At 39.3% G+C, this 13,653-nt stretch overlaps 1 protein-coding gene across 6 annotated transcripts in view; it reads left to right on the top strand.

The window, feature by feature from the left end:
- Nucleotides 1-5,190, top strand: part of STAU2 (staufen double-stranded RNA binding protein 2) — a 169,067-nt gene extending 163,877 nt beyond the window's left edge. For all 6 annotated transcript variants that reach the window (XM_042036126.1, XM_042036124.1, XM_042036122.1 and 3 more), the window contains 2 exons: nucleotides 3,143-3,231; nucleotides 4,078-5,190. In XM_042036126.1, the coding sequence (XP_041892060.1) occupies nucleotides 3,143-3,231; nucleotides 4,078-4,171 (183 nt within the window). In that variant the 3' untranslated portion in view covers nucleotides 4,172-5,190. The remainder of the gene's footprint in view (nucleotides 1-3,142; nucleotides 3,232-4,077) is intronic.
- Nucleotides 5,191-13,653: the final 8,463 nt, after the last annotated feature.

Below are 13,653 nucleotides of genomic sequence, written 5' to 3'. Positions count from 1 at the left end.
GGGAAGAAAAACTTAACCCTGGGAGCAGCTGGAGGTCTTAGGTGGGAGAGCATTTAGGAGCTGGAAGAAAAAGGCAGACTTCAACAGCACTCATAAAAACACCCTGACACCTGTAGCTGGAAGATTTAGGATACAGGCACAGGACTAATGCCCTGCCGATTGGCCACTCTGATACTTGGTGTTACAAATGCAATAGGTCTGAGATTTTATCTTTTATGTCATATTTCAGTTTGGGAAAGGCATGGCTTGAAGAAGGGTGAGATGGAGCAGTGAGACTGCACCATGTTATAAGCATTAAGACTTGGAAGTTGTGTTGGTATTAAACATGCTTATCATTGAACACCTTGAATCATATTTTCATTTTATGTGTTTCCTCTAATTGTTCCATATTTACTTTATTGACACCCCTATGCTCCCATGCTCCCACTGACACCCAATGATCCATGCTTACAGGCAAATTGTCCATTATTTTATATTGTAGTACTTCTTCCCTTGATGATAGAAGAGGAGAGGGGCTCTCTTGATCTGATTCTATTAAGATAGTGGCTAATATTCATCCAGGAAGTTTCAAATCAGTTTTCCTGGAAAACAACCCTGAAAGCTGCTCTGTAATCCTGTAATTTATGTGGGAAGCCTTGCAATTAGTCTGTTTTGTGAGTAAAACAGTAGTAAGTAACAGAGCTACTCAACAATTCTAGAATTAGGATGTTTGTGTTGGTCTAATTAATCTCTTGATGATTTTGTGATTTCAGTTACCCCTAATTGACACCAGACTGTTCTGCAGATCATATGATCAGTCTGTGATTTAATCTTGAATGAAACTTTACTTGGCTCTACTTACAAACTCTGATCAGGGCCTTTTCGTCCAAGTCACTGTACAAACAAATAACCTGAACACATAGTTCTTCCACAATAAGTTTACAATTCACACATCAGACCAGGAAGCTAAGAGTGGATATGAAAAAGTAAACAAGGTGGGTTGAGAAACATATGAGGTAGCAGTTTAACTGTGTGGGAGGAGTGGATGTCTCAGCTTCCTTCTCTCCTTGCAGTGCTACCTGGTAATGGGCTTTGGCTTACCATACATAAGAAGGAAGGAAATTCTGATAGTTTTGCTAATGTGCATCAGGAATAAATGGATATGAGAAGACAGAAGATTCTTGGGTGCCAATCCCTACCCATTGGATTCTTTCTCACAGTTGCTAACCCATGGGCAATTAAAGTACAAGGAAGCATAGGAGACCGAATCACTCCCCTTCCTCACGTGATGAGTAGAGCTTGCATTGTGATGACAAGGACCTCAGGGAGAGGAGGAGAAGAGAGAAATCAGGATGAAGAAATGTGCTGGGTTACTGGAACAGAAAAGTTAAGAAGAGAGTAGTTGAAAACCCTCATTACCACTGGAGGAATTATTTGTGGTGAACAGTGATTTTGCGGTGCAGTCAAGATCAAGGATGGAAAGACAGATGGTAGTTAGATCTTACAGGCATAGAGAATGCACATGTGAAGCTTCAAGGGACACTATGAGGTGGTAGAGAAAGAACTGTTATGAAGAATGGAAATATATCAAAACATCAAGAAAAACAGAAGAAATGAGGAAAGAGAGAATTCTCTCTGGGGAACTCCGCGAGTGATAACAGTGAAAGATCCAGTAATGGGACCTCATACAGGGGGCTCAGAGAACACATGGTAAAGGTGGAGTGGATTGTAGGTAACAGTGACAATCTGAGGTTTACCAAGAGACTTTATAAAATGTTTAGCTTTTTTTTTTTTTTTTTGGTCAGGGCACAAACCATATCATTTCACAGACCAGAAAGATTCTAGTTTCATGCATTATGGGTAGGAGTACCTTGTACAGCCCTCTGAGGCTTTAGCAGCTAGTCATTACTATAGACAAATATGGGACACGTGGTCTTTTACTTTAGGGCAGCCTGGCAATTTTTGTGCTGTTATTCATCTCACCAAAATACACATTGTCTAATAATATTTAAGTTGTATAAACATTCCTTTCAAGCGAAGGAGCTGTTGAGAGAATCCAGGCAAAGGATTAGTACAAAAGCAAATCTAGTACTTCATGACAATGGCAGCTCCTGTTCCAAGCAGGGTCCCTGTTCTCTGAGGGAAGTGAAGATAGAGACCTAGATTCTTTCTGTCCCAACACATAGGAAGAGAGCAACAGTTGTTGCTTAGTCATGAACAGTTCTTTAGGGCCTGCAGTCAGTTTCACTGCTGGAGGTGTTACCTTAGGGCAAAATGTCTGTGGAAAGTCACCTTTTCTTTCCCCTGTGATTAGTTCTGAATGCATCTCAGGAGGAAGTGATTAAAAAGCAAAATCCATTTTGCGGTTCTGCTTTACATTTCACCTTTGCAGTAGAACTGACCTCAGCTCTTTTATTGTGCTGGCTCTGTTTTCAAAGTTGGCCATGTGGCGTCAGAGAGTTTCATAATCAACCTTTGCTGAATCAGTTATAAAAAATAATTATTTTTTTTACCAAAGCAGATAGAGGGAAGAGAAGAAGTGGGACTCATAGCAGATGAAGCAGAAGTTGGTCAGTGAAGAATGCAGAGGAAAATGCTAGATAAAAACTGACTGTTCTTCTATTCCTGATTCGCCCTAATCACCCCATATTGGCTCCCTGTCTAGTACAATTCACTACCTGTGTATAAGAGATCAGGCTGTAACATTGTTCCAGATCTGACTTTGGAGTGCTGGTAGTGTCCTGCTGAGCCTCTTCCCACTGCTCACACCTTCTGCAACCATCTGCAAGATAGAAGTTTGTCCATAGGATCTCTGGGAAGTGTGGGCTCTAGGAAAGCACATGGGGAAGCTGGAGAGACTTTACAGCCAAAAAGCCAAGAATCCTAAAAGTATATCCTATTCTTCATATAAGTGATGAAGCTTGCATTGACACAAAGGGGAGCCACTCATATGCCCAGGAAGAAGGAGATCTCCTCAACCCACGCACAAGCCCAGCTGTTTGTCATGGAGCTGTTGCATACCCACTCTGTTAGCTCTGTAGTCTAAATTGCTTCAATGTACAGGAAATGAATTAAATCTAGAATATCAAAACACACACCTTCCTTCATTTGGTGCTAGTACAATTGTGTCACTGGGTTTTTTGACAACTCATTTTTTCTTTAGGCAGCATTAAGTGCCTTGAAACAGTTTTCAGAACAAGGACTGGATCCAGTGGAAGGAGCTATGAAAGTTGAGAACGGATCACATGAAAAGTAAGTACCATTTAAATCCTCTGCATTTTAATGCCTGCGTGGCACGGTAGATAAGAAATGTTAATTAAGAGCTTAGTTGCCCTTATAAACCTCTGCAAAACTATTTCCTCTGGAATTTATGTACAGTTTGTGTCAATTTGAGAGGATAAACATGATTTCAGGTTTGGCATTACTGATACTGTTTACTAATGAGCTATGACACAGTCATTCCTATAGAAAAGCTAAAGAAAAGGATTTTCTTTCCATTGTATGGATTCTGTGTAAGTAGCATAACATGATTTTTGTCAAATGTGTTATAGCACATGATATTGCCTGTAAATAAGCATAGCTGCCTGCCAATAAGTCATTATGACTGCAAGCTGAATTTTTCCTCAGAGAATTTAAAAGTTGAATTTTTTTTCGGGTCTTAAAAAACTCTGATATGGAATATTAGCTCTAAGTAGGAGACAATAGAACCAGGATTCACACTGGATTTTAAATTATTTAAGAAAGTGGGATTGTCCATCCAGTAAACGTTTTTTTTCCAGCTGCTAGTCTGTTTATGTAGGAAAGTAGTCTTGTGTTACTAAATAAATTAGGAAGTAATAGAATAAAAGAAGTAAGTCTAAAAGTGGCACTTGGAATTTTCAGTAGATATATTGTAGCTATTTATAAACTAATTTAATCAGAAACATTTTTCCATATGATCTCATCAGCATACTATTTGAACATAAATATTGTTGTTTCACTTTAAAATGTTACCTTCCACAGTGACCTTTGAATCTCATGTGCCATCTGGTAATAAACATGTCTTAAAGATGTGCAACCCTGGACCTTACCACTCTTGTTAATGTATTAATCTTTCAGACAAGTCAAGCATCTGGGAGAGAAAGCAGACAATAAACAGACTAACTCAGGCACCATTGCTCAGGACTGCAAGGATTCAAAGGCTGTCGTCTAGGAGCTTCCCAGCACCCACGGCTGCCACTGCATCCTTATAAACCTGTCAACACGCAATAGGGTGTATGTGTACAAGGAAATGAATGACTAATACCATTATTTGAGTCTTATGTGAAGACAACACTATTCTAACACAAGAGATAGTATACATGGTACTGTTTATTCAACTGTGGAAAAAAATAAAATTGAACACTTCCCTTAGACCTCGAGATGAGACCATAACTCAATTGCCCAGAGGCAGAAGAAGTCTGATCGTGTTACTGGAGGTTAAAATAACAATGAATTAACAAAAAGTGTTAGGGGAAAAAAAAGGGAAACTTTAAAATTGATAAATATTGAAGAAAACAAGTCAGCATTGGTTCAGTTATACAATTTTTTGTAGTGTAGTTTTAAGTTCAGCTTACTGTTTTTTAAATAATGCTTGAATATTTTAAAATTAACCAATGACAGTGCTGTGAGAATTGTAGTTGTTGTCTTCATATATAGTCATACAGCTTATCTTTTTATGCAGACATTATGCATTCTTCATTCTATATGAATATGTATGACTTTAAGATGCACTACTCAGAGTTGTATGCAAACAGAAGTTTAAATCTTGACAAGTATTTGCTTAACATGAACAGATGTTAGTTATGATCATTTTCAATATACTCCAGGGAAAAAGCAGATATGGTATTTGATTTTCCTTGCCATAATCAATTAAAGAGGCGTCTTGCCTCCAAGCAACATTTTCCCCTTCAATTCTGCTCTCTGTTGTGTGAAGCACATCTACACCCCATTCTGTGTGTTGTATCAACCCACCGTTTGCATCAACTGAGTGTTTTTAATCTCTGCATTCGACCAAGAGCAAAAGGGAGGACTGCAACCTTATCAAGCCAAGGGTGGAAACTGTTGATGTAAAGATCATTCTTTTGTGAAAGGAGTGGCGGCAGAGATAAGACCTGTGGCTGCTCTGTACCAGCATATTTCTTGTAAGTGTGTGGCCAAATGCAGTAAAACCACATCAGTTCATGTGTACAATGACAGTGTCTTCTCTTTCTTTATCACTCACTAGTAGAACAACTAAGAGAAAAAGTGGAAAAGAAAACAACTAAAAGCTAACAAATGACTGGCTACCACACCAAAGCCAGGTTTCGACCAAGCTTTCCCCATGCCACCATTTCTACAAACTTACTGTGTTAGACCAGACATGATGGTATTTAGGTCATTTATTTATCCAAAATACAGACTATTTTATTTAATACAAAAAACAGATAAAGTTTAACTGCTTAACAGTCAGGACAACATTGCACAAGATTGTAGAAGCACAAAAACCAGAGATCACAACTCAGTGACTCACACAGAAAAGCAGAGGAACAACAGTGTGAGGAAATGGTGCAAGGTACAGTGGCATTGATTCACCTCTGGGACGGGCTTTCAGGGGAACACGCATCCTGCTCTCACAGAACAAGAGCTTGGAATCCTTTTTTCTACTGCATGTTTCTCATGGGTATGATTCACTCTCAGCCCCGGCAGATAAGGAGTCTTTGTTCTAAAAGTTTGAAGTTTTCTAGGGTCTGACTTCATAGAAGGGTCAGGAATAAGCCAAACCTTTCAGTTCCCAGAGATTTGCAGGGGCGTTTGGCACCTGGCAGACTCAAGTTATTCAGGCAGCAGCATACAAAAATAATTAGCTCTTGCACACCACCTTTCTCAGGAATATGTTACCTGCCTAATTGGCAGCTGGAGCAGAAATTCTGCTCCTTCAGTTCATCAGACAGCTCAAGGAGCTCAGAAACAGCCTGTCCGTGCTTTAGCTGTACCTGCCACTACACAAGATACCAATGGCATTACTGTCCCCTCTCATGGAGAACAAGAACAAAAGGAAGAGGCAAACCCATTCTTCTGTCCTAAGGGCAAGATGCTGTGCTTACTGGGGAGAATGAGACAAGGAGACTGGCAGTATTGTCTCCCTGGCACTGACAGAACCTCCGTGGTATGTTCCCCATCCCAGTAAACTTAACATTAGTTGCTTTGTTGCAGGTGGGCTCTGCAGTGAGCACCAGCCTTGCTCCAGTGCATGTGGAGTGCAGCAAAGTGATGCTCAACCTACTCTCAATGAGAAAATTGCAAACAAACCAGCTGTCTAGGCCCAAGAGAGCTCATTCAGCCTCTCAAATCAAGCCAACAGTAAAGAAAGAGTATCTCTGTGAAACTCTTATTTCAGATTCTCTTTCTTGTCAGAACTATGCTTGATTCTGATTCTGGCATAAAAAAAGGGCAAGTAACTGAGCTGCAGGGCTCCCTTTTTTCTCAAAACTGTAGAAACATAGAGCAGAATAGGGGAGGAGGGTCATATAGTAGCAGAATTTCTAACTATTTTCCAAAAGCAGGGTTGACTAATGATGGTTGTAATCAGAAAGTCTGTGCAGCCTTATGTCAAGTGCACACAGATGGCAGTTTCAAAGCACCTCCCAAGCCACAGGTTAAAAGCTTCATCACAGAGGCCCCAGTGAAGGCTGACAGAGCTTTTCCTGGAATAATCTGAAGAAAGAGTTCCTGCTCCCTACAGGTACCAACAGCATCACAAAGACCTCTGTATGGAGCTCATCAAGATACTGCACCTGAACACCACAGTGCCATTTTTGTGTCATTAAGGCATTCCAAGGTTCCTGTGTCAGTGGAGAGATTTCAGTCTGTTCCACCTGCAGCATTTATTTTCCCAAAGAATATCCTGCAGTATTCCCACACATATACAGAAATGCATTTTAGTTTGGAACTATCACTAGCAACCTCCCAAGAGCTTGAGCAAATTCTTGCATCAGTGATGTTGCAGTAACCACTGGACTTGTCTCCAATCTTCAGTCTTGTTGGTTCACAGCTGTTTCTCTTAGTTCTTGAGCTGTCAGTGTCTGAAAGCTGCTGGGGAGGAACTAAGTCTGATAATCTAATAACTACTATATTTTTCTCCTGTAACCTGGTGTTTTTTCAATTTTTTGCTTTCTAAGATAAGAACACGTGGAACTGAACAGACTTTAGTTTTGTTTAAAAAGTAGCTAATGATGGACACTGAAAGACTATCAATTTGTTTGAATGTTACTATTAGTTCTAAAAGGGTTGTTTGTTTTTCTGACAGCAGTTAATATTTTGAATTTTTTATTTTTTAGATTATATGTTCTTTGAGATATAGATTTTGTTCAACTTCTGTTTGCAAAGCACCAAGTGCAGTTTTGTTCCCCGTTGCACATGCATCCCACACATCTCATGTCTCAGAGCACTTTCAAAGATGAGCAAATGCCGGGTTTTCCATGTTTTCTTAGATCCACAGAAGTGCATCTAAGGTTCAAGCTGATCCTTAGGAATAAGGCAGGAATAAGGAACAAGGCTTAGGATAGCCAGTTTGCCTATCTAGCAGACTACTGAGGGAACTGTTCTCAATACTTTAAGGACTCAGAATACAAATTGTCATCAGTTTTGAACCTATAGAACTCATTAATCAAGAGGAATTCTGCTAAAGAGAAAATAGGACACTCTGGCATCCTCTCAGAAAACCTTTTCAACACCTTCCAGGGGTCAGCAAACTTAAGAACCTGCACAGGAAAAGGCTCATCACTGGGAGAATGGGGCATCTGATATGGCTCAAAGGGTGGGAATACACATGGTTAATCTTATATCTGAATTATCATCTTCAGTGGAACACGGTCCTGTCAACAACTCAGCACTCTGGCAGTTTCTGTTCTCGCATTGACACGTGTAGCACTCGTCTCCAAAGGGACAGATGTGCTGCTTCTGACAAATACAAAACACGGCAGCATTGGGGCCGTAGAGCTGCAGAACAGGGTTTAGATTTCTGCTCCCAGCCATCCCAGCATTCCCCTTCCATTTACAGTGGAGCTGAATTTACCTGTCAGCTAGAGTCCTCACTGAATTCAAGAGATAATTAAGCTGGCACTTAATTTCCCCCGATCAAAGTCATAGTCATAGGATTTAAAATATTTAGCACTTATCAGCAGCATTTGTAAAGGGTCTTTGGATAACAGCAGAGAGGAACCTTAGGAGTAGGGGAGTAGTTGGGGATGAATGACTGCAGGAATATGGAATCTCCTCCTCCTTGGCCTGAAGTGACAATGAAATCTAATCTTTCCTAAAGTGTATGCAAAGCCCTTGATCTCTCTGACAGTGCTTTACTACATGCATTTTATTGGTGGGTGGCTGCTTGTTATTGCTCTCATCTTTCTGTTCTTCTCCAATTCCCCATGAAATAGCAGAAGGTTTTCCATTTCCTGCAGTGAGAGTTGAGCAAAAATTTTAAGCTGGATCTGTTTTCCAGTTAATGGCAAAGGGCTGGGTTTTTGTTTGCTTGTTTTGAAACACTAAGCAAAAAAAATATGCTTGGTAAAATCTTTATACCTCTCCCAGTCCAATCCAGCATGCCCCACTCTCAGTTGCATCCCATAAACAGGTATTGGTTTCTTTGCTCAAATAAGAATGGTCTTTGCAACCCCTGAGAAAACTAAGCAGAGGGTGGAAGGTGATTTTTAATGATAGCAAAGACAAGGACTCTGTCAGTGCCCTGAATACAACATGGAATGACGTTTTGTGTGCTTTGGGAAGACATGGTTCTGCAACCAGTGAGAATGGATAATGGCTATCTTCCATCATCCTTCTGGCTTAAGCATGGCAAGTTATCTGCCCTGGGCAACAGTGTTCAATGTGTATATTTGGCACAGCTCCCCAAGGACACCTCTGGAAGAACTGCAAGGAGAGAAGCATGTCCTGAGTAACAGCTTGCTCTGCCTTTCCCTCCTCATGGCCGAAGAACCCCCAGCTGAAGGCGTGAGGTACCGTCAAGATGAGGCACAGGGAAATGCTGCTTCTCCTCTGGGTATTTACCTCTCCTGCAGTCCTTGCTGTTTGCAACTGCATTCCTGAGGTGTGATATGAGCTGAGCAGGTGTGTACATCTGTAGATGAGACATGAATGAAGTGTTTTGGTGGTATGATTTCTATTATTCCACATGAGTGGCACTGACTTTTGTTTTTGATCATACAGCTTGTTATTTGCTTTATGCAGTTAGTCATGGTTGGCTGTGCACTTTTGTGCTTGGTGTTTTAACTCCATAGCACTTCAGTACAAAGGAAATTTTAAAAAACAACAATGAAAATTGTTCTAATCTGTTCTTAATTAAATAGACCTCAATAATTGATTTATGAGAAGAAGGAAAGCTAAACAGAGTGGTTGCTAACCTAGATTATAACTTATTTAAGGCCAAATTTTTCCTTTATTTGTGATAATGAGGATCTAGGAGAGTCTGAATACCTATGAAGTTTTATCCAACAACACACAATAAATGAGAAGAAAATTACCCTGGATGAAACAGTTCATTCTTCTCACTACAATATATTAAATATACATTCGTGCATTAAAACAGATAATCTAAACCTGCTTATGTATTTTTGTTTGTGATTATATGTGCAGCATAGATTTTCTTTTTTCTAAATCACTGGTACCTGTTAAAAATATTTGAGGACAATAATAGTAAAGTCAATATTATCTAATTCCCTGTTTTAAAATGGCCTGTTTCCACCCCCCACCCCACCCCAAATTAACCATATTTGACCTGGCTGGAAATAGATTAGAATTTTTAAAATTTATTTAGATTTAAAGATAGGAGGTCTTCACATGTGGTTCAAAACAAAGAAGACATGTTTAAATAGGATAGGGAAAAAAAATCAAAATATGACATTTGTCTATGGTAACCCAAGCACTTAAACTGAACTTTCTTGCCTTCTATTTTTATAAAATGACAATTTATTGCAAACCAAACTTGACCTCTGCCTATATGGAGACAAACTATAAAGTAAAAAAGGTGCAGAACTTTCTTCTTGTCAGGGAAGAAGTTCCCATCCAGAGTGCAGCACAGTAACTATACTTTGACCAGCTCTTACATGCATCCTTATTAACCAAGGCCCCAGCTGTCATATTGCTGGGGTTATGGTGGATGAAAGTTCAACCCCACTGATAATTTATAAAATTGGGAACATGTTTACAGATGCACTAGAAATAGTGTAGTTAAATATCTGGCAAGCAGAGACTACAGCTCCCATGTACAATACATGATAGGAGTAAACAATTAAATGAGCACAGAAATGCCATAGTTCCTTGCAAAAGAAAAGTCACCCAGCCCAAGGCTGGGCAGTCAATGTATGCAGCTCACTTCGACATAATGACTCTTATTATTGTGAAATACTTGTTGCATGTGATCAACACAGCACTGAGAAATATGTTGCTACTCTTTCAGTGTTTCTTCTAACTCATAGACAAAACAGCCCGGGGCCAGAATGTTAATAGCACTGACTTAGTTAAAATATACCAGAAAGGATGAGATTTTTCTGATGTCTTCTGAAAATGTGATCCCAACTGGTCACAATTATCTTGAATATCACCTTTGGAGTCATTTGGAAACTGCTTTTGAAACACCAACAGATCTATCAGCCTGTTGTGAATACGTACAAAAGTAAGTGGCTTGTTAAGGAGGAATGACACTATCAAGGCCTTCACAACCTTATGTACAAAATTTTACAGCAGGTTTTGCAGGCACCCAAAGGGTAAGTGTAAGACTTCTGTGCCTTAAGGATTTCTGTCCCTTCCCTTAGCATCAGTTGTACTCCTAACTGCTGTGTTTGCACAACAGCTGAAGAAAAATTTTCCACACATATTTCAAAAATATTGTGAAAACATTTTTGTGAACAAGAGTTTGTGAGAAATCAGGGACTTAATAGCTTTCAGGATTTTTTTTTGCTATTTTCTCTTAAATTTTGGTTAACCAAAAAACCCTTTCTTTCTGCAAACAGAAGTCCTTCATATTTTTTTTCTGTTGAAGAATTAAGACAAAATGGCAGTTTTGCAAAATTTGTAAAAATGGACCAGTACTGGCTTTTTAAAATGGAGCTAAACTTTTCTTATTTATAAATATATATGTATGTTTATTTATTTATTTATATACATATATATATAATTATTTGCACAGTATACTGATGCCATGATGATTTTTTTGCCTTTTTTGCCTTTTCTTTTAAACCCCTCTTATACCTTTTTACAACTTCTGTATTCTTTAGTGCTTTTTGCCTACATTCTTGGACTTGTTTGTTCAGCTAGGAGACTAAACATTTTAGAAGCTTCGTAGTTAGGGATCAGTGTGTCCAGACCCCAAGGTCCTCTCCAGAACACATTCTGTAAACCAAGATAGAACCATCCAGGGGAAGGCTCCTTGGGGAGGGGGGCTCACTTGAGCCTCTCATTGGGGAATTTTTGATAGATATGCTAATTAGTAAGACCTATAATGATATACCAGATCTTTTGAGAGGTGTGCACTGCGGTGAGCATTGAAGTGCATTCGACCTGGAAGTGGTGCACCTAAGGATCCCTAAAATAAATACCAAGGTAAAATCCCTTTTTCCCTTCTAATCGTGTTTGACTCTTGATTTTAAGACCAGGAAAAGGCATCAATACACTTGAATGCTTCTGTGTGTGAATGGGTTCAAACTACACATTTGTGCATGTGTCTATGTACATGTGAATTTATGTACACAAATTATCTGTCTGCCAAACTGAAAACAGAAGCACCTATATTCAAAATACACACATGTTTAAGTGCCTTACTTGGTGTCAAACTTAGTATGGAAAAATCTCTGTGTATCCTAGGTCTAACACAAAACATCTTAAAGTGCATGGACAGACAACTCCTCAAAGCAGAAGATTGCCCACGTAAATCTCCATTTCTGAGCATGTTCAGAAGCACTTTGATCTTAGCCACATGAACTATTTCCTCCTTCAGTCACTTTGGGACTCTGATGCTCCCTTCCTCCCAAGGAGAGGACACCCTATCCTGCAGATGTTCAGGGATTCTTACTGCTTTGGGCAAGATACAAAGTACTGGTGAAAGAGGAACTCTTGCCAACAAAAATCTGCTTTTTACTCAGTAGCTAAGACTGGAGACTATCTTCTTGCTCTGCATCTTGCTTCAGAGAATGCACTGGTCCACCAGGATGTAGTGTCTGCTGAAGCAGGGCATCATACACCTCTCCAGCTTGTCCTCTTCCCTTTGAACAGATCTATTCAACATTTATTAAATTAGTGAGAAAGGAATACTATTCCTATTACCTGGTGCTTAGAGTACTTGCAGAGTAGGATAGAAAAAGTCTAGTGTTCCAAGTTTTTTCCTTAAAATAGTGAAATATCAGTATTAGCTGATGACAAGGCGGTCACTCGTGTTCACTTTTGTACTTTCTGAACCACTGAATATTAAATTATTCTGTAAAAAAATTGAATGTTTTCCATGGAGATAAAAGGTAGCCCAGTGACTTCCATGTTTTGGTGGCTAAAGCATTCTTTGAAGGTGGAAAGTTATATTCTACCTGCTATTAAAAGACATTGTCAATGCAACAAAAATTCGTAGTAATCTTACCCCGTGCATCTTTACAGTTCAATCTGGTTTGCAAAAGCACGTGGAAAGTAGAGCAGCTGAATGTGAGGTAGGTATTCCCCCCCATAAGGAAATAGAAGTCTTCTTACTGAGGAGGAAACCACCTTCCTTCATGACTACTGCACTGGAGTGATAAACTTCTCTCTGAGCAACAGATGATGTAAGCCTGAGAAATGTATGACCATGACATAGAGCCTTTACAGAAAGGCTCATTTTCATGGATTCAGACAGGAAGAGACTATGTCCCAACAAATAACATCAGTTTGTTTTCCTTCTTAATCATATTAATAAAGGGAGTACTTTGCTTTTGTCTTTAATCCACAAGTTGTATTGTAACATCACATAGAGCTTCGAACTTCTGTGGCCTCTCAACTCTGTTTTTACTTCTATACTTCTGTTTCCTGGTTTAATCTTTTATTTTTGTTCGATAATTTGGATCTATTCAAATTCATTTCATCATATTTCAGAGAGAAAAGAGTTTAACAAAATTTGAGAACAAAAAGGGTGAGTCAATTGGAAATAAAATTAGCAGCTTATTTTATTGCTTAAGGCCTTCACCAAGGAATAATTTGTGCAACATTGCTGAAAGCCAAAGAAATCTTAAAACAAAAAGAGTCAATAGTTTGATAAAACCCAGACCTCCTGTGTTGTGCAATTAAAGGTTAGACAGGGTGATAAGAGCTTTAATTTACCTTTGGGAGATATTCATCACATTTTGAACTTAAAATATGTTTCCTGTGCATTTCTTGCCAGGTGAAGGCCCTTCAATGTTTCCTCTGGTGCAGAGGAAGAGATAACACTTTCTCAAAGTGAGGGGAACACCACAAACCCAAATATGCTATCAGGAGGCTTTCTGTAAACTCCATAATTCTGTGATTTTCCTTCTAGCAGCCAGGAAAGCTGGGGGTACAAGTTCCCATATGTGCTAGTTCGATGTGAGTTCTGTTATTATTAATTATTTATACAGCACCGTGCGTGTGCAGGCCTCTTTACAGACCAAAGGAAATATCCCCCAAGAG

This window comes from Corvus kubaryi, unplaced genomic scaffold (assembly GCF_017639235.1).
Source record: "Corvus kubaryi isolate FWS band 111438036 unplaced genomic scaffold, C.kubaryi_AGA036_p1.0 37385, whole genome shotgun sequence".
Taxonomy (NCBI): Eukaryota; Metazoa; Chordata; class Aves; order Passeriformes; family Corvidae; genus Corvus; species Corvus kubaryi.
Note: the sequence above shows the minus strand (reverse complement) of the source record. Positions and strands in the feature narration are given on the sequence as shown.